The 25132-nt window shown below is 49.8% G+C and overlaps 1 protein-coding gene across 11 annotated transcripts in view; it reads left to right on the top strand.

The window, feature by feature from the left end:
- USP19 (ubiquitin specific peptidase 19) overlaps positions 1-25132 on the top strand; it is a 156221-nt gene that overhangs the window by 92733 nt on the left and 38356 nt on the right. For all 11 annotated transcript variants that reach the window (XM_063941103.1, XM_063941105.1, XM_063941113.1 and 8 more), the window contains 8 exons: positions 384-518; positions 1987-2105; positions 2761-2898; positions 3257-3618; positions 4637-4744; positions 8543-8759; positions 10121-10273; positions 11936-12099. In XM_063941103.1, the coding sequence (XP_063797173.1) occupies positions 384-518; positions 1987-2105; positions 2761-2898; positions 3257-3618; positions 4637-4744; positions 8543-8759; positions 10121-10273; positions 11936-12099 (1396 nt within the window). The remainder of the gene's footprint in view (positions 1-383; positions 519-1986; positions 2106-2760; positions 2899-3256; positions 3619-4636; positions 4745-8542; positions 8760-10120; positions 10274-11935; positions 12100-25132) is intronic.

Consider the following 25132-nt stretch of genomic DNA (forward strand, 5'->3'; position numbering starts at 1 on the left):
AAAGATTGTTAGACAAACCTTGATTAGCTTATTTTCTGACTCAAGGCAAAGTGAGTTGTGTTGCTGCTGGGGTGTGGCAGCGTTATGAATGATCCGGCATCTCATGGCTCCAGATTCAGCCGGCCCCTAAATTAATTGCTTTATTTAGATAAGGTAGTGTCTTTTGCTATTGTAAACCTTTGTTAATTTTAGGTATATCTGGCTAAAGCCTGACCTACTGTACGTGGCAGGTTCATAGTTGTTGGGTACAGGCTACAACCACTTACTTGACCTCATGTGAGGACGTGCTCTGTGATGGACCGATAGCTGCGTCCTCTGTTCTATATGTCTCCTGCTCATTAATGTACCTGAATTACCCTACATGTGTGTTTCCGGTCTTGTAGGTGGTGAAAAATCACTTCCACCGCATGTTTACACCATCGTGCTCTGTGGACTCCGTTTCTGACCAGCTCTTCTGCTTTGAGGTTTTGTCCCCAGAACTGGCCAAGGAGCGCGTTGTTGTTCTACAGGTTGTGCAGGTAATCAATAGATCTACACCTTTACTCCTCCTTGTCATCGATGTACCTTGTGGATAGCAGAATGGTCTTTTGAAGCCATTGAGGCTGCTTGGGTCACTTTTAAAGGCAGCGGAACCCTAGGATGGACTGGACCTCACTAGACCTTCTCCCCAAGCCTCAAGTCTAAATGAGAAATTTCAGAGGTGGTATATTTCAGAAACTGCCCCCTTCATCTACGCTGGTCATGCGATAGGATTTCTCCTGTACCTGAATGTGTTGCTGACGGTAATTGCAGCAGGACATTGGGTCTGTCTACAGCCGCCAATAATTTTGTGAAACCTCGGGCAGCCTTCAGCAGCGTTGGGCACACAAAGGAAATCCTGAATATACCAGTTTCCATGGCACCCTAGCAAATACATTACCATGGAAATGTAATTGAGTAAATCCATTTAGTATCCTAGAAGCCCTGCAGAATTTCCACTTTGTGATTTACTTTTATAATACAGCACGGGAAATTAATACCTTTCCACAAAATATTAAGGTTTTGCAAGTCTCATTTATTCTAGAAGATTAAAATTAAACCTGTCTCTCTGAATCTTAGCAGCCGGGGATGAAAATGCAATTGCTAATTTCCTTCTGCTATATACCCTGCAGATAATTGGGCTTGTTGGATACTTTCCAAACAGTAGACCACACATCTGTGACCGCTGTCTTGTAAAAAAGAATGTCACACCCCTACATCATTTTATAAGAGGTGTGTGGGACAGGAGAACCATGGGACCCAGACAATGGCTCGTTTTGTTATTCTCTTTCATAGAACCTAGAACAAAGCCTTCAGCGATCTTGCATACAACTCTTAATATCTCCATTGGATGTGTTGGTGTTACTGTGTGTGTGTATAGGCACCCGCGTGGGTTTATGTGGCTCTGACTGGCCAGATGTTGAAAAGTGGGAGTCGCGTGAAGTTTTGAATTTATAGGGGGAGATGTATCAAGCCTTGGAGAGAGTTAAAGTGGAAATGTTGACCACCGCATCTAACACGTGGGGCAGATGTATTAAGCCTGGAGAAGTGATAAGTGCAAGGTGATAACGCACCAGCCAATCAGATCCAAACTGTCGATTTACATATTGGAGCTGATTGGCTGGTGCGTTATCACCTTGCACTTATCACTGCTTTATCACTTCTCCAGGCTTAATACATCTGCCCCAGTGTCTTTGAAATGTCAGGAGCTGGTAGGTTGATTTGGGCAACTTCACTTTATATACTGTACTTTATGTATCCATGTATATACTTTATACAGTATATGTATATCTTGATACATCTCCCCTATAGTGTGAATGAGTTTTCTGTAATGTTCCTCTTGCATTTACTGTAGCTGGGATATAAATAAACCATCTAGTGGTTATTATTGCCAGGCTCTTTGCATGAGTTGCATAATTAATATAGTCCCTTTGGAAGTTAATCAGGATCTTTCTCCTTTCCTTCCAGCGTCCCCAGGTGCCGAGCGTCCCGATTACTAAATGTTCCGCGTGTCAGAAGAAGCAGCTGTCGGAAGAGGAGAAGCTGAAGCGATGTACCAGGTGCTATCGTGTCGGATATTGCAACCAGTAAGTCTCCGGTGTCCTGTCATCCTTTGGGAGAATGAGGCTCACCAGTTCATGAGGAGCCAGTGATGTCACTGAGACACGAGGGGTCTGGTCTGCTGCCTTCAGCCAATGACAATTTGATAAAGCCTGCAAACTGTCTGCTTCCACTGTGTCTCCATAACGGAAACACTTAAGGGGGACGGGGGATTCAATTTGGCTTATGGCGGCAAAGTGCCTTCGGAACAGTCGGGCTAAGGCACTTCGTAGTAATTACCATTGCTAATAGTCACAATTATTACAGTATTGTGCACAGCTGAACACTGCAGAAATTCAATAGACACCACCTTAGTGTCACTTTCCTGCCTTATCTGTACAGTGCCTAGCCGCCCTGTGCAATGCGTGGCCGCCCTGTACAAGACATAGCCACCATGTACAATACATAGCCGCCCTGTACAATGCATTGCCTAGCCGCCCTGTACAATGCATTGCCTAGCCGCCCTGTACAATGCATTGCCTAGCCGCCCTGTACAATGCATTGCCTAGCCGCCCCGGTACAGTGCCTAGCCATCCTGTACACGGATCACACGCAATGTCATGTGACCACTAGAGAGCATGTCTTAATGATATATTATGATCCATAATAATTCAGCTCTTGGATTTTTTCTCTCCCCCCCAGGATCTGCCAGAAAACCCACTGGCCAGAACACAAAGTTGCCTGTCGGCCTGAAAACATTGGGTATCCCTTCCTAATCAGCGTCCCGGAGTCGCGCCTGACTTACTCCCGCCTCGCACAGCTACTCGAGGGTTATGCAAGGTCAGTGCCACACCCTATAATATGGTTTGCACCGTTCTCTGTCCGCATAGATTTACAGCTGTAGCTGCTTCTGTGGTTATATTGTATTGGGGCTGAAGGGGAACTTCTATGTAACATGTGAAAGGAATATGATGCATTGTAACGGGTAACGGTTTCTTGCAGTCGTTGATGCATGTCTCGGCAGATTTGCTGCATGGATTATACATTCTATTAACTTGTTGTGACCAAATAGCCACCTATAGGAGACACGTAAAGCTTAATGGTTGCAGCGATTTCTTTACCTTGCCCGTAGCAGTGTTAGAGATGGAAGTGGTGTAGTATATTAAAGACTTTGTTAAGCTTTTGTCTCTTCTTCCAGGTATTCAGTAAACGTTTTCCAGCCTCCGTTCCTCCCTGGGAGGATGTCCGCTGACCAGCCTCCTCAGCCTGTAAGCCCAGAGAAGCCAGAATCCTCAGCCCAGGCCAGCTGCACGTTTGTAGGAGAAGCTGCTGGAGATGACAGAGACTCTCACACGGTTCAGCTGCCTGCGGGATCTTCTGGGTGTCACTCTCTACAGTCAGAAGCCGGAGACTCTAGCCTGCAGGGAAAGACATGTGTGGAAAGGCACTCTCTGGTCAGCACAGACTCTGCTTTCTCCGAGCAATCCACGGATACATTAAGGGAGTTTAGCTCAGGAGGAGAGAAGGAAACAACGTATGAAAAATCGGTCAAGCCTGAAGGTGTGTATTATATGATTGCTGATTCGCGTTCTTATAGAGCTACACAGTCTTTACAGGGTAGATTGTCCCTTTTAGGGGCCTAGGTGTGGGCAAAACGACATACAGTAAACGCAAAACTACTTGGCGTCGCATAGCAGGGTGAACTGTACAGTGTCTTGCATTACCTTGAATGGCATAACAGCATGGTTCGGAGAAATAGAAGTTACTTACTGTTGGCTGCCATATATCTTCTAAGTTCTATCCCACCAAAGTAATCACTAACTTGTCCTATTATAGCACTGTTTGAGTATTTAAAAGACTTCCAGACTCTAGGTTAATCAAATCAAAGGATCCAAATTTTCTACATCACCGTAGTGCTCCCTTGCTTTGCCAGCGATAAATTGGGGAGTCCTAGTATAACCTGTAGCCATTCAGATCATCAGAATGTCCCACAGCAGCACAGATAATTCAGCAAATGTGCCTTCTAATGTAGGCTGCCTGCCCGGTGGGGAGTATTTGTGGGGGTAGAGCTGCATGTGAAAGGGGGACCGTCAGAAAGAAAGCAGGCACAGATGTAAGCTCATCTGAGCATTGCGGCATGTTACTGGTGCCACTGTTTTCATTTAGGGGATAATCTAAAATAAGTGATACGAAATACTCGCCAATGTGCGCAGCAGAACTCCAGTGGGTCCTTACTCTTTATTGAGTCATCCCCAGGGTGTTTGGTAATGAAAGATGCACAGCACAAAGTAGGGATGCGAGTCTTACTTTTATCAACCCTGTGGTGTCAAATGTTTAACAAATGTGTTAATGCAGGTATTGCATAGTTTTTCCTACCAAGGTCTGTCTGTAGACCTGTCTGCCAAGTGCTGTGTGTAGTCCGCAAGTTCCACGGGACTGCAGGCAAAAGATGAAGGTGCGGCAAGATGAGACCTGTTTCTCACTAAACCCTGGGACAGGCTGCCTTTATATAATATTGTGTCTTTCCCTGAAGGTTAGAACGTTTTAGTGTCTGATTCTGCGCTTCTCTCCTGTTTAGCTGCTGTTCCCGGTTACCAACAGTCTGAGTCCTCCAATCCCCACGCAGCCCTGTTCTACATCAATCACATCGACTCCTCTGGGAGAGAGGTGAAGCTGGATGATAAAGGTTGGTTCTGTGATCTGGGGACACATGCGGTGACATACAACAGGAAACTGAGTAATGTTTGCTGCCTTCAGCTGCTGACACAAACTCCGCTAGTTTTATATTGATAGAAACCCCACCCTCCGCTTCCCATGCTGTGGTCTGGTGGAAAGCAGACACTGGGGGGGGTGCCAGCATAGAACATTAGGTGTGTGCTTTGCTAACATAAGATAGCAGTAACCTAAATCTTCAGTATGAATCAGTATATTAGCATCTTGTACCCTGAATCGCTCCAGCCTCACACTCCCCCTCATGCACCCCTCCCTTTTCAGGCTCACGCTCACCCTCCCACCCCCCCTGTGCCTCTCCAGCCTCAGGCTCACCCTTCACCCCCCCTGTGCCTCTCCAGCCTCACGCTCACCCTCCCACCCACCCTGTGCATCTCCAGCCTCACGCTCACCCTCCCACCCCCCTGTGCCTCTCCAGCCTCACGCTCACCCTCCCACCCCCCCTGTGCCTCTCCAGCCTCACGCTCACCCTCCCACCCCCCCTGTGCCTCTCCAGCCTCACGCTCACCCTCCCACCCCCCTGTGCCTCTCCAGCCTCACGCTCACCCTCCCACCCACCCCTGGGCCCCACCCACCCACCCCTGGGCCTCACGCTCACCCTCCCACCCACCCACCCCTGGGCCTCACGCTCACCCTCCCACCCACCCACCCCTGTGCCTCACGCTCACCCTCCCACCCACCCACCCACCCCTGTGCCTCACGCTCACCCTCCCACCCACCCACCCCTGTGCCTCACGCTCACCCTCCCACCCACCCACCCCTGTGCCTCACGCTCACCCTCCCTCCCACCCACCCACCCCTGTGCCTCACGCTCACCCTCCCACCCACCCCTGTGCCTCACGCTCACCCTCCCTCCCACCCACCCACCCCTGTGCCTCACGCTCACCCTCCCACCCACCCACCCCTGTGCCTCACGCTCACCCTCCCTCCCACCCACCCACCCCTGTGCCTCACGCTCACCCTCCCTCCCACCCACCCACCCCTGTGCCTCACGCTCACCCTCCCACCCACCCACCCCTGTGCCTCACGCTCACCCACCCACCCACCCCTGTGCCTCACGCTCACCCTCCCACCCACCCACCCCTGTGCCTCACGCTCACCCTCCCACCCACCCACCCCTGTGCCTCACGCTCACCCTCCCACCCACCCACCCCTGTGCCTCACGCTCACCCTCCCACCCACCCACCCCTGTGCCTCACGCTCACCCTCCCACCCACCCACCCCTGTGCCTCACGCTCACCCTCCCACCCACCCACCCCTGTGCCTCACGCTCACCCTCCCACCCACCCACCCCTGTGCCTCACGCTCACCCTCCCACCCACCCCTGTGCCTCACGCTCACCCTCCCACCCACCCCTGTGCCTCACGCTCACCCTCCCACCCACCCCTGTGCCTCACGCTCACCCTCCCACCCACCCACCCCTGTGCCTCACGCTCACCCTCCCACCCACCCACCTCTGTTCCTCACGCTCACCCTCCCCCTCCCACCCACCCACCCCTGTTCCTCACGCTCACCCTCCCACCCACCCACCCCTGTGCCTCACGCTCACCCACCCACCCACCCACCCCTGTGCCTCACGCTCACCCACCCACCCACCCCTGTGCCTCACGCCCACCCACCCCTGTGCCTCACGCCCACCCACCCCTGTGCCTCACGCCCACCCACCCCTGTGCCTCACGCCCACCCACCCCTGTGCCTCACGCTCACCCACCCCTGTGCCTCACGCTCACCCACCCCTGTGCCTCACGCTCAGCCACCCACCCACCCCTGTGCCTCATGCTCAGCCACCCACCCCTGTGCCTCACGCTCACCCTCCCACCCACCCCTGTGCCTCACGCTCACCCTCCCACCCACCCCTGTGCCTCACGCTCACCCTCCCATCCACCCCTGTGCCTCACGCTCACCCTCCCACCCACCCCTGTGCCTCACGCTCACCCTCCCACCCACCCCTGTGCCTCACGCTCACCCTCCCACCCACCCCTGTGCCTCACGCTCACCCTCCCTCCCACCCCTGTGCCTCACGCTCACCCTCCCTCCCACCCCTGTGCCTCACGCTCTCCCTCCCTCCCACCCCTGTGCCTTACGCTCTCCCTCCCTCCCCTGTGCCTCACGCTCACCCTCCCACCCCTGTGCCTCACGCTCACCCTCCCACCCCTGTGCCTCTCCAGCCTCACGCTCACCCTCCCACCCCTGTGCCTCTCCAGCCTCACGCTCACCCTCCCACCCCTGTGCCTCTCCAGCCTCACGCTCACCCTCCCACCCCTGTGCCTCTCCAGCCTCACGCTCACCCTCCCACCCCTGTGCCTCTCCAGCCTCACGCACACCCTCCCACCCCTGTGCCTCTCCAGCCTCACGCTCACCTTCCCAGCCCCCCTGTGTCTCTCTCTAGCCTCACGCTCCTTTCTCACCCCTGTCTCTCTAGCCTCACGCTCCCCTCTCACCCCTGTCTCTCTAGCCTCACGCTCCCCTCTCACCCCTGTCTCTCTAGCCTCACGCTCCCCTCTCACCCCTGTCTCTCTAGCCTCACGCTCCCCTTGGAAAACCTTGATTTCACTGTTTCTGACCCAAAAGTAGAATTGTAGAGTTTTAGGAATTTTAATATGTAGAATCTTGACAACCCATCAAGAAATCATTGATGATAGGAATTGTCTGTTAGATATATGACCCACATTAGACTGTTCACAAGTCTTGACTAATGCTGTACATCTAATCTGCAATTCCCCTATCCGCCGATCAGTGTTTACTCAAGGGGTCGGCAAAATCCTACATGTTAAAAATTCCTGGACTCACCAGTTCTGCTCATTTTTGGGTTGGAATCGGCAATTCTAGAATTTCCAACATGACCCCGACCCAGCCATTGGCAAAATGGGGAATTCCCCCAATTAATTGCATATGTATGGGCCCACTGTAGACCAAAAATTTAGAAAAGTAGAGTATAGAGATTGCAACTCATCCGTGCGATAATACAACAATAGGCGTGTATACATCTCCCCCTGGTATGATTGGAATTCATGCACACAGCATGTGTATGGAGACCAATCCCAGGCAGTTTTTTCAATCCCGGGACTCTGGATTGAAAAACGGTAAATTCCGGCACTGGCTAGGTAAAAAAACAACAATTCACTCTCTAACACCACGTCGCGCTGCGCAGTGCACACAGCCGGGGGCAGGAGGGGACAGTCAGCGTCTGAGCCGTATGCTGAACCGGCAACAACAAAAAAAAGCATTGGCACGAATCTCGGTATTGGATGCTTGGTCCCGGACAATTTTAGGGTTGATCCTGCCGATCCCGGGATTGGCCACACTAAACCTGTGGGATTAGGGATTAATTTCTTTGTCTAAAGCAGGGATGGGGTACCTTTGGCCCTCCAGCTGTTGTTGAACTACACATACCAGCATTCTCTGCTACAGTTTTGCTACTTGGCCATGCTAAAACTGCTGCAAGGCATGCTGGGATGTGTAGTTCAACAGCTGGAGGGCCAAAGGTTCCCCTTCCCTGGTCTAAAGTAAAAGTTACAGAAAAATTCAAGACTGCCTACCTTGGTTATTTTCATGTGATTATTTGCCACCCCTTAATGTATGGTTACCCAGCTTGTGTATATGTAATGTCTGCTGTATACATGTGCAGAAACTGACGTGTCATATGAGAGCTGCATCATTAAACAGCTGATGATCAATGTGTGTGAGTGAGGGTGGCGTTATACAGTGGGTGGTATGAATAGACCTGTACCACTCTTTGTCTTACATTACGCAGGCGACTCAGTGCTGGACCTGACGGATGATTGCTCGCTTGCTCTGGTCTGGAAGAACAATGAGCGAATGAAAGAGTTTGTGCTGGTCGAGTCGAAAGAGCTGGAGTGCGACGAGGACCTGGGGTCTGCGAGCGAAGCAGCCAGGGTCGGGCTCTTCACCCTGGAGCAATGTCTCAACCTCTTTACCAAGCCTGAGGTCCTGGCCCCGGAAGAAGCTTGGTGAGAGCATTGTAGACCTCTGACAATTCACAGGGGGGTATTCAATTGTAAGGGATAAAACAGACACCCAATTGACTTTTAAAACAATTGAATTCCACCACAAAGTCCTATTTATACATATAGTAGGACAACTGCTCAATCAGCGCTCACAATTCTGTATGCTAATCGGTCTGATCAGAGCAGGCGGAAGTTGTCTTGAGCGCACAGCTATTTTATAGTTCAAATGCCATTTACAGTGCTGTGTCGGCAGTACTGTGCCGGAGAGGTTATAAAGCTGTAAACATTCTGCTTTAGCGGCATATGTCCACTGACTCTGCCAACACCGTGTTGTAACTTGCATTTAAACCTTGTCTGCATAGTGCTGCCGACATAGTCCTGCCTATCTCCTGCTTGTCGACGTAACGATTGTCAACATAACATGTATTTTGATTATCGAATTGTCAGCACAGTTGCATGGAACGGTTTGTGTTATATAATTTACCAATGTGGACCCGCATGTCAAAGCTTCCCTGTGGATGCTTATAAGTATTAAAAAAAAAAAGCCACCCTAAGAATCCATTTTGAACCTTTGCCTCCTGGAAAGATCCTTATTGGATATGAGCTTTTATCTTTGTCAAAATTAAAACATTTATATTAACCCCCCGCCCCCCTTGTGCTTTGTTAACCGTCTAATAAAAGGCTGGGTGTATGTGAATTGGACTAGCCTTCGCGGAGCCAGAGTCTAGACAGATTCCGTTCTATCAGATAAGGATCTTATCACGCCGTAGTAATTGTTCCGCTGTACCCTGGATGTAACAGTAGCCTATTTTGGTGGCCTGTTATATTTGTCTGATGCTTGAGAAATAAATGTATATTCTACTCACTGTTTGTTATTTCATTGACTAAAGTTTGGGCATACCTCCCAACATGACCCACTCCAGGAGGGACACAATGCTCTGCTTCTGGACATTCTGCTTAATTTATGATGGTCTGCACCTGTGTTGAACTGGTTAATGGATAAGAAAGGTGTTTCAGCACAGGTGATGGCAATCATAAATTAAGAGGGAAGTCCAGGAGCATAGCATTCTGTCCCTCCTGGAGAGGGTCATGTTGGGAGGTATGGTTTGGGTATCCTGTTGGTGGAGGCATGGAAGGAGAAGTCTGCCTAAATATAAACTTTCATACCTAGAATACATCTACCTTTTGCTTTTCTTAATTGCGTGTTATAAATGGGGCATTTCTTGCTGCCTGGCAGAGGAGGCCGGGAGACCCTGTTACTTCTAGTGTAATCCCCTCCTATTTTGCACCTTTCACCGATCTAAACTGTGCTATAAGCATTTTCCATCTCTGTTATTACATGACTCTTTATTCCTCTTCCCCAGGTACTGCCCCAAATGTAACCAACACAGAGAGGCGTCAAAACAGCTAATGCTCTGGAGGCTTCCAAACATCCTGATCATCCAGCTGAAGCGCTTCTCCTTCCGGACCTTTATCTGGAGAGATAAAATAAACGACCTGGTGGACTTCCCAGTAAGGTAACGGAGCATCATAACCTGCACAAGTTCTCCTGTCCGGTCACGTCACTCGTGTAACAGCGCCACTGACAGGAGGAGAACAGCACAGTAGAACCTGCCTGACTGTAGGACTGTGCCGCTGTATGCAGGAGTAGGTGCAATTGGAAGGAGACCGTGTGGCTTTACACGTTATGCATCTCTTATTACCAAGCAGTACTCACTGTTAAGCACGGAGATAATTGCCCAAGAATTAAATCTTGATCCCATTTATTGTTCAGAATTTGCAGTTTTTGTACTCTGCACTATACTTGGACAGTTTTGATAGAACATAAATCAATATTGATCTTATAGGATCCTGAAATAAACCCATTGATTCACTTATATCATTCTGTGACCTTCATAAAGCATAGGGTGTGTTTTTCAGTAAACTTTGCCGTGTGCTAAATTTGGAAACATCACGGTTCTGGTCTCCTTTTAGTCCGTGGGTGAGTATTGGTTTCCTTGACCAGACTTAGGGGTCTGTGGGCTAAGCCTGGGAGAACGATAAAGTGGATCGAGATATAGGGGTAAAGGTATCACCCTGGCAGAAATTTCTCTTCCTGCTTCACTTCTTTACTTAGGCTAAGCAGGAAGCACCATCTCTGAGATGTAAGAACATCTTGGCTGCTGGAGTGGGGGAGTGAAAGCTGCCCCCCTCTGGCGATCCCTTTCTGTGCCCACAGAGCATAAGCCTAGCGCTGTCTCTTCTCCTGGCCGGCTCACAACTATCGCAAGATCTCCTGTGGAGCCCTGAGCCGGCATCAGCCGATACAGTGGATGTCAATGGGGCAACAATACCTACAGCTGTCGGGGGCGGTCAGTGCCTCTTATAGTTAGCAGTGCTGATAATGACGGGCAATTGCTCGCAGCACCGCTGTCATACACGGGGGAGAAGCAGTATCAGTGCACATAACGCGTGCTGATACCACTTCTCCCCCATAACTAGGGTAATACATTTACCCCAAAGAACCAGCTCCTAACTGTCATTTTCAAACACAGCCTTTAAAATGACATGAGCTGATTGGCTGCTACTTTATTACCATTCACTTTATGTCTCTCCAAGGCTTAGTACATAGACCCTTAGGTGGGAATTCAAATGTTTGAAACGTCAGTTGGGTGTCTGTTTTTTCTTGTCTATTAGATAGGAAAAAATAGACACCCAACTGACTTTTAAAACAATTGAATACCCCCCTTAGTATTTATTACCATCCTACGTTACAGCAGCCATAACTGCAGATACGGTGCTTCAGAGGTCAGACTGAGCCACCAGAATGTAAAGCATCCGATGTGTTCTGGATCACAATAGAGTCGGCATCTCTGTAGACCGAGCTGGAGGACCAGATCCACTGCTGCATGGTCTCATTTAGACGCAGAACTTCATCTGGTTTCCAGCTGTGGACAAACCAGTGCTCCTTATGCAGTCGTCAGCCGGCATTTGTTCCCCCTGTGCAAATCTCACCACTAGGAAGGAATAGCCGAGTAGGCAAAAACCCAATGCTCTGATTCATAGTATAACACAGTTAATAATATTACACTTTAGCCTGTGTTTGCTGGAGACTTGGTGGAAGCTGGTAAAATGTTTAGTTACTGTAAGGTTCTATACTAATCTGCACTGTATATAACCTTTGTGCAATGACTTTGCAGGGGGCTGGACCTAACCACGTTCTGCATTGGACAGAAGGAGGACCACCAGAGGCCTATCTATGACCTCTACGCAGTCATCAACCACTATGGTGGCATGATAGGAGGTCACTACACGGCGTATGCCAGGCTCCCTAATGATAAAAACAGCCAGCGAAACGACGTGGGTAGGTAGAAAACTTTTCTCATTTTAAATATGGGGATGTTCCGAATGGAAATACAAAGTATTTTTGTTAGACATTCCAATGATATTAAGTTCTATGCTGCGTTCATAGAAACCTATGAGACATAGAATTTGACGGCAGATAAGAACCACTTGGCCCATCTAATCTGCCCCTTTTTTTATCCTTTAGGTAATCTCAACCCTTTTTGAACCTTAATTCTTTGTAAGGATATTCATATGCCTATCCCAAGCATGTTCAAATTGCTCAACAGTCTTAGCCTCTACCACCTCTGATGGGAGGCTCTTCCACTTATCCACTACCCTTTCTGTGAAGTAATGTTTTCATTACATTTCCCCTGAACCTGCCTTCTCCCAGTCTCAGTGTATGTCCTCCAGTTCTAATACTTCTCTTCCTTTGAAGAATGTTTCCCTCCTGAACTTTGTTAAGACCCTTGATATATTTGAAAGTTTCTATCATGTCTCCCCTTTCCCTTCTCTCCTCCAAACTATACATGTTAAGATCTTTTAGCCTTTCCGGGTAAGTTTTGTGATGTAGGCCATGCACCATTTTAGTTGCCCTTCTTTGTACTCTCTCTAATGTATTTATATCCTTCTGGAGATATGGTCTCCAGAACTGGACACAGTATTCCAGATGAGGCCGCACCAATGACCTATACAGTGGCATTATCACTTCTTTTTTTCCTGCTACTGATTCCTCTCACTATGCAACCAAGCACCTGACTTGCCTTCCTCATTGCTTTGTTGCATTGCTTTCCTGCCTTTAAGTCACTTGAAATAGTGACTCCTAAATCCCTTTCCTCCTCAGTAGTTTCCATTATACTACCCTTGATACTATATTTAGGGGTATATTCAATTAAAGTCGGATCCATTCCGACATGTATTTGTCGGAATGGATGCGACAACCCCTATTCAATCCCATCTTAATTCGACTTTTTCAAATCGAATTGAGATGGGACCCAAAGGAGGAGAAGGGGGGAGACCAGCGGGGGGACAGCCGGCGGGCATACAGGGAGATCAGCGCTGCAGCTGGATGTCACTCAGCCGCCCGACCTCACAGCAGGTTCCACCCGTCTCCAGCAGCTGAGTGACTTCCAGCTGCAGCACTATTGTAGCGCTGATCTCCCTGTATGCCCGCCGGCTGTCCCTGCGGCTCCCACCCTCTCCTGCTCTGGGTCCGCATCTCAGTCCGACATCATTTTGATGTCGGACTGAGATTGTCGAAAAGGGGGCTAAAACCTGTCGGTTTTGGTCCCGTTTTCAACACAAGCACGTGGATCAGCAGCTATTCCGCCGATCCGCATGCTTTTCGACAAGTCGAATTCATCGACTTGTCGAAAAATTTCGCCAAATATTGAATAGGTCGAATCAGGATTCGACCTTAAAAAGTCGAAAACTGACGTCTTTTCGACAGACTGCAGTTTTCGACTTCAATTGAATATACCCCTTAGCCTTTGGGTTTATGAGACCCAAGTGCATGATTTTGCATTTTGTAGCATTAAACTGTAGTTGCCATGTTCTTGACCATTTCTCAAGCCTTCCTAGGTCATCAATTTGTTTTACCCCTCCCGGTGTGTCTACCCTGTTGCATATCTTTGTATCATCTGCAAAAAGGCATACTTTCCCTTCAATACAATTTGCAATGTCACCAACAAAGATATTAAAGAGAACTGGTCCAAGTACAGATCCCTGGGGTACTCCACTGGTAACATTTCCCTTCAGAGATTGCACTCCATTTACTACAACTGTCTGTTTCCTATCCTGCAACCAGTTTCTTATCCATTTAACTTTTATAATCCACCCCCATGCTTTCAAGTTTATTTAGCAGTCTGCGATGTGGGACAGTGTTAAATGCCTTACTAAAGTCTAGATATGCTACATCTACAGCTCCCCCTTGATCTATTATTTTCATCACAGAGTCAAAAACATCAATAAGATTTGTTTGGCATGATCTCCCACCAGTAAATCCATGCTGTTTTGTATCCTGTAAGTTGTTTGATTTAAGATATTCCACAACTCTTTCTTTTAATAGTTTCTCTAACGTCCTAGTGGATGCTGGGGACTCCGTAAGGACCATGGGGAATAGACGGGCTCCGCAGGAGACAGGGCACTCTAAGAAAGAATTAGGTCTACTGGTGTGCACTGGCTCCTCCCTCTATGTCCCTCCTCCAGACCTCAGTTAGAATCTGTGCCCGGACAGAGCTGGGTGCACTTTAGTGAGCTCTCCTGAGCTTGCTAATAAGAAAGTATTTTGTTAGGTTTTTTTATTTTCAGAGAGATCTGCTGGCAACAGACTCTCTGCTACGTGGGACTGAGGGGAGAGAAGCAAACCTACTAACTGCGGATAGGTCGTGCTTCTTAGGCTACTGGACACCATTAGCTCCAGAGGGATCAAACACAGGAACTCACCCTTGGTCGTCCGATCCTGGAGCCGCGCCGCCGTCCCCCTCGCAGAGCCAGAAGTAAGAAGCCGGCGAGAGTAGTAAGAAGACGTCAAAATCGGCGGCAGAAGACTCCAGTCTTCATATGAGGTAGCGCACAGCACTGCAGCTGTGCGCCATTGCTCCCACATTAACCCGCACACTCCGGTCACTGTAGGGTGCAGGGCGGGGCGCCCTGGGCAGCAATTAAGTACCTCTGGCATAAATAGAGCATATATACAGTTGGGCACTGTATATATGCATGAGCCCCCGCCATTATTTTGCACAAAATCGCGGGACAGAAGCCCGCCGCTGAGGGGTGGGGCTTCTTCCTCAGCACTCACCAGCGCCAGTTTCTCTCCACAGCTCCGCTGAGAGGAAGCTCCCCAGGCTCTCCCCTGCAGAATCACGGTAGAAAGAGGATAAAAAGAGAGGGGGGGCACATAAATTTAGCGCAAAATCACAAATACAGCAGCTACTGGGTAAACACTAAGTTACTGTGTAATTCCTGGGTTATATAGCGCTGGGGTGTGTGCTGGCAAACTCTCTCTGTCTCTCCAAAAGGCCTTGTGGGGGGTCTGTCCTCAAATAGAGTATCCCCTGTGTGTGTGTGGTGTGTCAGTACGATTGTGTCGACATGTTTGACGAGGAAGGCTATGTGGAAGCAGAGCAGGTGCAGATGAATGTGGGGTCGCCGCCGGCGGCGCCGACACCTGATTGGATGGATATGTGGAAGGTGTTAAATGATAATGTAAACTCCTTGCATAAAAGGTTGGATAAAGCTGAAGCCTTGGGACAGTCAGGGTCTCAACCCATGCCTGATCCTACAGCGCAGAGGCCGTCAGGGTCTCAGAAGCGCCCACTATCCCAGATTGTTGACACAGATATCGACACGGATTCTGACTCCAGTGTCGATGGCGATGATGCAAAGTTGCAGCCTAAAATGGCTAAAGCCATCCGCTACATGATTATAGCAATGAAGGATGTATTGCACTTTCAGAGGTAAACCCTGTCCCTGACAAGAGGGTTTATATGTTTGGGGAAAAAAGGCAAGAAGTGACTTTTCCCCCTTCACATGAGTTAAATGAGTTATGTGAAAAAGCTTGGGATTCTCCTGATAGGAAAGTGCAGATTTCCAAACGGTTACTTATGGCGTATCCTTTCCCGCCAACGGACAGGTTACGCTGGGAATCCTCCCCTAGGGTAGACAAAGCTTTGACACGCTTATCTAAGAAGGTGGCCCTGCCGTCACAGGATACGGCCTCCCTAAAGGATCCTGCAGATAGGAAGCAGGAAGGTATCCTGAAGTACGTTTATACACATTCAGGTACCCTACTGAGGACGGCAATTGCGTCGGTCTGGATGTGTAGTGCTGTAGCAGCATGGACAGATACCCTGTCTGAGGAACTTGATACCTTGGACAAGGATACTATATTACTGACCCTGGGGCATATAAAAGACGCTGTCCTATATATGAGGCATGCCCAGAGAGACATTTGCCTACTGGGCTCTAGAATAAATGCAATGTCAATTTCTGCCAGAAGGGTCCTGTGGACTCGGCAATGGACAGGTGATGCCGACTCAAAAAAGCACATGGAGGTTTTACCTTATAAGGGTGAGGAATTATTTGGGGACGGTCTCTCGGACCTAGTTTCCACAGCTACGGCTGGGAAGTCAAATTTTTTGCCATATATTTCCTCACACCCTAAGAAGGCACCATATTACCAAATGCAGTCCTTTCGATCGCAAAGAGGCAAGAAAGTCCAGAGGTGCGTCTTTTCTTGCCAGAGGCAGGGGTAGAGGAAAGAAGCTGCACAATACAGCTAGTTCCCAGGAACAGAAGTCCTCCCCGGCTTCCACTAAATCCACCGCATGACGCTGGGGCTCCACAGGTGGAGCCAGGAGCGGTGGGGGCGCGTCTCCGAAATTTCAGCTACCAGTGGGTTCGCTCACAGGTGGATCCCTGGGCTATACAGATTGTGTCTCAGGGATACAAGCTGGAATTCGAAATGATGCCCCCTCACAGTTACCTCAAATCGGCCCTGCCTGCTTCCCCCATAGAAAGGGAAGTAGTGTTAGCGGCAATTCACAAATTATATCTCCAACAGGTGGTGGTACAGGTTCCCCTCCCTCAACAGGGAAGGGGTTACTATTCCACAATGTTTGTGGTTCCGAAACCGGACGGTTCGGTCAGACCCATATTGAATTTAAAATCCCTGAACATTTACCTGAAAAGGTTCAAGTTCAAGATGGAATCGCTCAGGGCGGTTATTGCGAGCCTGGAAGAGGGGGATTTTATGGTGTCTCTGGACATAAAGGATGCTTACCTGCATGTCCCCATTTATCCACCTCATCAGGAGTACCTCAGATTTGTGGTACAGGACTGTCATTACCAATTCCAGATGTTGCCATTTGGTCTGTCCACGGCACCGAGAATATTTACCAAGGTAATGGCGGAAATGATGGTGCTCCTGCGGAAGCAAGGAGTCACAATTATCCCATACTTGGACGATCTTCTCATAAAGGCGAGGTCCAGAGAGCAGTTGCTGATCAGCGTAGCACACTCTCGGGAGGTGTTACTACAGCACGGCTGGATTCTGAATATTCCAAAGTCGCAGCTGATTCCTACGACGAGACTGCCCTTCCTGGGCATGATTCTGGACACAGACCAGAAGAAGGTGTTTCTCCCGGAGGAGAAGGCCCAGGAGCTCGTGACTCTGGTCAGAGACCTCTTAAAACCAAAACGGGTGTCGGTGCATCAATGCACGCGAGTCCTGGGAAAGATGGTGGCGTCATACGAAGCCATTCCCTTCGGCAGGTTCCATGCGAGGACCTTTCAGTGGGATCTGTTGGACAAGTGGTCCGGATCGCATCTTCAGATGCATCGGCTGATCACCCTATCCCCCAGGGCCAGGGTGTCTCTTCTGTGGTGGCTGCAGAGTGCTCACCTTCTCGAGGGCCGCAGGTTCGGCAAACAGGACTGGGTCCTGGTGACCACGGATGCAAGCCTCCGAGGGTGGGGGGCAGTCGCTCAGGGAAGAAACTTTCATGGGCTGTGGTCCAGTCAGGAGACTTGTCTGCACATCAATATCCTGGAACTAAGGGCCATATACAACGCCCTGAGTCAAGCGGAGCCTCTGCTTCGCAACCAACCAGTGCTGATTCAGTCAGACAACATCACCGCAGTGGCTCATGTAAACCGCCAGGGCGGCACAAGAAGCAGGGTGGCGATGGCAGAAGCCACCAGAATTCTTCGCTGGGCGGAGAATCACTTACAAGCACTGTCAGCAGTGTTCATTCCGGGAGTGGACAACTGGGAAGCAGACTTCCTCAGCAGGCACGACCTCCACCTGGGAGAGTGGGGACTTCATCAAGAAGTCTTCACACAGATTACAAATCGATGGGAACTGCCACAGGTGGACATGATGGCATCCCGCCTAAACAAAAAGCTACAAAGGTATTGCGCCAGGTCAAGAGACCCTCAGGCGATAGCGGTGGACGCTCTAGTGACACCGTGGGTGTTAGTCGGTTTATGTGTTTCCTCCTCTTCCTCTCATACCCAAAGTGCTGAGAATCGTAAGGAAAAGAGGAGTGAGAACAATACTCATTGTTCCAGATTGGCCAAGAAGGACTTGGTATCCGGAACTGCAAGTAATGCTCACAGAGGACCCATGGCCTCTGCCTCTCAGACAGGATCTGTTGCAACAGGGGCCCTGTCTGTTCCAAGACTTACCGCAGCTGCGTTTGACGGCATGGCGGTTGAACGCCGGATCCTAGCGGAGAAAGGCATTCCGGATGACGTTATTCCTACGCTGATAAAGGCTAGGAAAGACGTGACAGCAAAACATTATCACCGTATATGGCGAAAATATGTTGCTTGGTGTGAGGCCAGGAAGGCCCCTACAGAGGATTTCCAGCTGGGCCGTTTCCTTCACTTCCTACAGTCGGGAGTGACTATGGGCTTAAAATTAGGGTCCATTAAGGTCCAGATTTCGGCCCTATCCATTTTCTTTCAAAAGGAACTGGCTTCTCTTCCTGAAGTTCAGACGTTTGTAAAGGGAGTGCTGCATATTCAGCCCTCTTTTGTGCCACCAGTGGCACCTTGGGATCTTAACGTGGTGTTGAGTTTCCTGAAATCTCACTGGTTTGAGCCACTTAAGACCGTGGAGTTAAAATATCTCACGTGGAAAGTGGTCATGCTATTGGCCTTAGCTTCGGCTAGGCGGGTGTCAGAATTGGCGGCTTTGTCATGTAAAAGCCCCTATCTGGTTTTCCATATGGACAGGGCAGAATTACGGACTCGTCCGCAATTTCTGCCGAAGGTGGTGTCATCTTTTCATTTGAACCTACCTATTGTGGTGCCTGCGGCTACTCGTGACTTGGAGGATTCCAAGTTACTAGATGTAGTCAGGGCTTTGAAGATTTATGTAGCTAGAACGGCTGGAGTCAGGAAAACTGACTCGCTGTTTATCCTGTATGCATCCAACAAGCTGGGTGCTCCTGCTTCAAAGCAAACTATTGCTCGCTGGATCTGCAACACGATTCAGCAGGCTCATTCTGCGGCTGGATTGCCGCCTCCAAAATCAGTAAAGGCCCATTCCACAAGGAAGGTGGGCTCTTCTTGGGCGGCTGCCCGAGGGGTCTCGGCATTACAGCTTTGCCGAGCAGCTACCTGGTCGGGTTCAAACACTTTTGCAAAATTCTACAAGTTTGATACCCTGGCTGAGGAGGACCTTGTGTTTGCTCATTCGGTGCTGCAGAGTCATCCGCACTCTCCCGCCCGTTTGGGAGCTTTGGTATAATCCCCATGGTCCTTACGGAGTCCCCAGCATCCACTAGGACGTTAGAGAAAATAAGTTTTTACTCACCGGTAAATCTATTTCTCGTAGTCCGTAGTGGATGCTGGGCGCCCGTCCCAAGTGCGGACTGCTTCTGCAATACTTGTGTATAGTTATTGCTTAAATAAGGGTTATGTTATGTTTGCATCAGGTTGTCTGATGCTCTGTTATTGTTCATACTGTTAACTGGGTAAGTGTATCACGAGTTATACGGTGTGATTGGTGTAGCTGGTATGAGTATTACGCTGGATTCCAAAATCCTTTCCTTGTACTGTCAGCTCTTCCGGGCACAGTTTCCTTAACCGAGGTCTGGAGGAGGGACATAGAGGGAGGAGCCAGTGCACACCAGTAGACCTAATTCTTTCTTAAAGTGCCCTGTCTCCTGCGGAGCCCGTCTATTCCCCATGGTCCTTACGGAGTCCCCAGCATCCACTACGGACTACGAGAAATAGATTTACCGGTGAGTAAAATCTTATTTCTCTAACGTCCTAGTGGATGCTGGGAACTCCGTAAGGACCGTGGGGAATAGCGGGCTCCGAAGGAGGCTGGGCACTCTAGAAAGATTTATGACTACCTGGTGTGCACTGGCTCCTCCCACTATGACCCTCCTCCAAGCCTCAGTTAGATTTCGTGCCCGGCCGAGGTTGGATGCACACTAGGGGCTCTCCTGAGCCCTTAGAAAGAAAGTATAGTTTTAGGTTTTTTATTTTCAGTGAGACCTGCTGGCAACAGGCTCACTGCAGCGAGGGACTAAGGGAAGAAGAAGCGAACTCGCCTGCTTGCAGCCGGATTGGGCTTCTTAGGCTACTGGACACCATTAGCTCCAGAGGGATCGACCGCAGGCCCAGTCCTTGGTGTTCGGTCCCGGAGCCGCGCCGCCGTCCCCCTTACAGAGCCAGAAGCAAGAAGAGGTCCGGAAAAACGGCGGCAGAAGACATCAGTCTTCACCAAGGTAGCGCACAGCACTGCAGCTGTGCGCCATTGCTCCTCATGCACACTTCACACTCCGGTCACTGAGGGTGCAGGGCGCTGGGGGGGGGCGCCCTGAGCTGCAATAAAAACACCTTGGCTGGCAAAAATACCACAATATATAGCCCTAGAGGCTATATATGTGGAAAATACCCCTGCCAGAATCCAGAAAAAAGCGGGAGAATAGGCCGCGGAAAAGGGGCGGAGCTATCTCCCTCAGACACACTGGCGCCATTTCTCCTTCACAGATCCGCTGGAAGGAAGCTCCCTGGCTCTCCTCTGCAGTCTACACTACAGAACAGGGTAAAAACAGAGAGGGGGGGGCACTAAATTTGGGCGCAATATATATATATATAATATTAAAAGCAGCTATAGGGGACATAACTCAGTTAGTCCCTGCATTATATAGCGCTCTGGTGTGTGCTGGCATACTCTCACTCTGTCCCCCCAAAGGGCTTTTGTGGGTCCTGTCCTCATTCGGAGCATTCCTTGTGTGTGTGCGGTGTGTCGGTACGGCTGTGTCGACATGTTTGATGAGGATAATGATGTGGAGGCGGAGCAGATGCCTTTAGAAGGGATGTCACCCCCTGCGGGACAGACACCTGAGTGGATGGGCTTATGGAAAGTAATGAGTGCACGTATAGACTCCTTATATAAAAAAATCGACGACATGCCAAATGTGGGACAGCCGACTTCTCAGCTCGTGCCTGCCCAGGCGTCGCATGGGTCGTCAGGGGCTCTAAAACGCCCGCTACCTCAAGCAGACCCAGATGTCGACACTGATACTGACACCAGTGTCGACGACGATGAGTCAAATCTGATGCCCACTAAGGCCATTCACTGCATGATTGAGGCAATGAAAGAGGTGTTAAACATTTCTGATATAACTACAGGTACCACTAAAAAGGGTATTATGTTTGGAGAGAAAAAACTACCCGTAGTTTTTCCCCCATCAGATGAATTAAATAAAGTGTGTGAAGAAGCGTGGGCTTTCCCTGATAAAAAATTGGTAATTCCTAAGAAGGTACTAATGGCGTTCCCTTTCCCGCCAGAGGATAGGTCACGTTGGGAAACACCCCCTAGAGTGGATAAAGCGCTCACACGTTTGTCTAAAAAGGTGGCACTACCGTCTCCGGATACGGCCGCCCTCAAGGAACCTGCTGATAGAAAGCAGGAGGCGATCCTGAAGTCTGTATATACACACACAGGCATTATACTTAGGCCAGCTATTGCGTCAGCTTGGATGTGCAGTGCTGCCGCTGCGTGGTCAGATAAACTGTCAGAAAATATTGACACATTAGACAGAGACACGATCCTGTTAACCATAGACCATATAAAAGACTCAGTCTTATATATGAGAGATGCACAGAGGGAAATCTGCCGGCTGGCATCTAAAGTAAGTGCATTGTCCATTTCTGCAAGGAGAGGCTTATGGACTCGCCAGTGGACAGGAGATGCGGATTCAAAAAAGCACATGGAAGTGTTACCATATAAGGGTGAGGAATTATTTGGGGATGGTCTCTCGGACCTAGTTTCCACAGCAACGTCTGGGAAGTCAGCATTTTTACCCCATGTCCCCTCACAGCCTAAGAAGGCGCCGTTTTATCAGGTTCAGTCCTTTCGGACCCAGAAAAACAGGCGTGGAAAAGGCGGGTCTTTTCTGTCCAGAGGCAGAGGTAGGGGAAAAAGGCTGCAACAAACTGCAGGTTCCCAGGAGCAAAAGTCCTCCCCCGCTTCTTCTTCCAAGTCCGCCGCATGACGGTGGGGCTCCACAGGCGGAGCCAGGTACGGTGGGGGGTCGCCTCAAAAATTTCAGCGATCAGTGGGTTCGCTCACAGGTGGATCCCTGGATCCTGCAAATAGTATCTCAGGGGTACAAGCTGGAATTCGAGGCGTCCCCACCCCACCGGTTCCTAAAATCTGCCTTGCCGATTGCTCCCTCAGACAGGGAGGCGGTGCTAGCGGCAATTCACAAGCTGTATTCCCAGCAGGTGATAATCAAGGTACCCCTACTTCAACAAGGCCGGGGTTATTATTCCACACTATTTGTGGTACCGAAACCGGACGGTTCGGTGAGACCCATTCTAAATTTGAAATCCTTGAACACATACATAAAGAAATTCAAGTTCAAGATGGAATCGCTCAGGGCGGTTATTGCAAGCCTGGACGAGGGGGATTACATGGTATCCCTGGACATCAAGGATGCTTACTTGCATGTCCCCATTAACCATCCTCACCAGGAGTACCTCAGATTTGTGGTACAGGATTGCCATTACCAATTTCAGACGCTGCCGTTTGGACTGTCCACGGCACCGAGGGTATTTACCAAGGTTATGGCGGAAATGATGATACTCCTTCGAAGAAAGGGAGTTTTAATTATCCCGTACTTGGACGATCTCCTAATAAAAGCGAGGTCCAAGGAACAGTTGTTGGTGGGAGTAGCACTATCTCAGGAAGTGCTGCACCAGCACGGCTGGATTCTGAATATCCCAAAGTCACAGCTGGTTCCGACGACACGGCTACTGTTCCTGGGTATGATTCTGGATACAGTCCAGAGAAAAGTGTTTCTCCCGGAGGAGAAAGCCAGGGAGTTGTCATCTCTAGTCAGAGACCTCCTGAAACCAAAACAGGTATCGGTGCATCACTGCACGCGGGTCCTGGGAAAGATGGTGGCTTCTTACGAAGCAATTCCCTTCGGCAGGTTCCATGCCAGAATCTTTCAGTGGGACCTGTTGGACCAGTGGTCCGGATCTCATCTTCAGATGCATCGCTTAATAACCCTGTCTCCAAGAACCAGGGTGTCTCTACTGTGGTGGCTGCAGAGTGCCCATCTTCTAGAGGGCCGCAGGTTCGGCATACAGGACTGGGTCCTGGTGACCACGGATGCCAGCCTTCGAGGCTGGGGGGCAGTCACACAGGGAAGAAACTTCCAAGGACTATGGTCGAGTCAGGAGACTTCCCTTCACATAAATATTCTGGAACTAAGGGCCATCTACAATGCCCTAAGTCAAGCAAAATCCCTGCTCCTACACCAGCCGGTGCTGATCCAGTCAGACAACATCACTGCAGTCGCCCATGTAAATCGACAGGGCGGCACAAGAAGCAGGATGGCGATGGCAGAAGCCACAAGAATTCTCCGATGGGCGGAGAATCATGTACTAGCACTGTCAGCAGTGTTCATTCCGGGAGTGGACAACTGGGAAGCAGACTTCCTCAGCAGACACGACCTCCACCCGGGAGAGTGGGGACTTCACCCAGAAGTCTTCCAGATGCTGGTAAACCGTTGGGAAAAACCACAGGTGGACATGATGGCGTCCCGTCTCAACAAAAAGTTAAAAAGATATTGCGCCAGGTCAAGGGACCCTCAGGCGATAGCTGTGGACGCTCTAGTGACACCGTGGGTGTACCAGTCGGTTTATGTGTTCCCTCCTCTGCCTCTCATTCCAAAGGTATTGAGAATAATAAGAAAGCGAGGAGTAAACACGATTCTCGTGGTTCCGGATTGGCCAAGATGAGCGTGGTACCCGGAACTTCAAGAGATGCTCTCAGAGGACCCGTGGCCTCTACCGCTCAGACAGGACCTGATACAACAGGGGCCCTGTCTGTTCCAAGACTTACCGCGGCTGCGTTTGACGGCATGGCGGTTGAACACCGGATCCTAAAGGAAAAGGGTATTCCGGAAGAAGTCATTCCTACGCTTATTAAGGCCAGGAAAGATGTTACGGCAACGCATTATCACCGCATATGGCGAAAATGTTGCATGGTGCGAGGCCAATAAGGCCCCAACAGAGGAATTTCAACTTGGTCGATTTCTGCATTTCCTGCAAGCAGGAGTGGATATGGGCCTAAAACTAGGCTCCATTAAAGTACAGATCTCGGCTCTGTCGATTTTCTTTCAAAAAGAACTAGCTTCAGTACCTGAAGTTCAGACTTTTGTAAAAGGAGTGCTGCATATTCAGCCTCCGTTTGTGCCTCCAGTGGCACCTTGGGATCTCAACGTGATGTTGAGTTTCTTAAAATCACATTGGTTTGAGCCACTTAAAACCGTGGATCTGAAATATCTCACGTGTAAAGTGGTCATGTTATTAGCCTTGGCTTCAGCCAGGCGAGTGTCAGAATTGGCGGCTTTATCATGTAAAAGCCCTTATCTGATTTTCCATATGGATAGGGCAGAGTTGAGGACTCGTCCCCAATTTCTCCCTAAGGTGGTGTCAGCGTTTCACCTGAACCAGCCTATTGTGGTGCCGGCGGCTACTAGTGAATTGGAGGACTCCAAGTTGCTAGACGTTGTCAGGGCCCTGAAAATATATGTTTCCAGGACGGCTGGAGTCAGAAAATCTGACTCGCTGTTTATCCTGTATGCACCCAACAAACTGGGTGCTCCTGCTTCTAAGCAGTCTATTGCTCGCTGGATTTGTAGTACAATTCAGCTTGCACATTCTGTGGCAGGCATACCACAGCCAAAATCTGTAAAGGCCCATTCCACAAGGAAGGTGGGCTCATCTTGGGCGGCTGCCCGAGGGGTCTCGGCTTTACAACTTTGCCGAGCAGCTACTTGGTCAGGGGCAAATACGTTTGCAAAATTCTACAAATTTGATACCCTGGCTGAGGAGGACCTGGAGTTCTCTCATTCGGTGCTACAGAGTCATCCGCACTCTCCCGCCCGTTTGGGAGCTTTGGTATAATCCCCATGGTCCTTACGGAGTTCCCAGCATCCACTAGGACGTTGGAGAAAATAAGAATTTACTCACCGGTAATTCTATTTCTCGTAGTCCGTAGTGGATGCTGGGCG

This window comes from Pseudophryne corroboree, chromosome 9 (assembly GCF_028390025.1).
Source record: "Pseudophryne corroboree isolate aPseCor3 chromosome 9, aPseCor3.hap2, whole genome shotgun sequence".
NCBI classification, from domain to species: Eukaryota; Metazoa; Chordata; class Amphibia; order Anura; family Myobatrachidae; genus Pseudophryne; species Pseudophryne corroboree.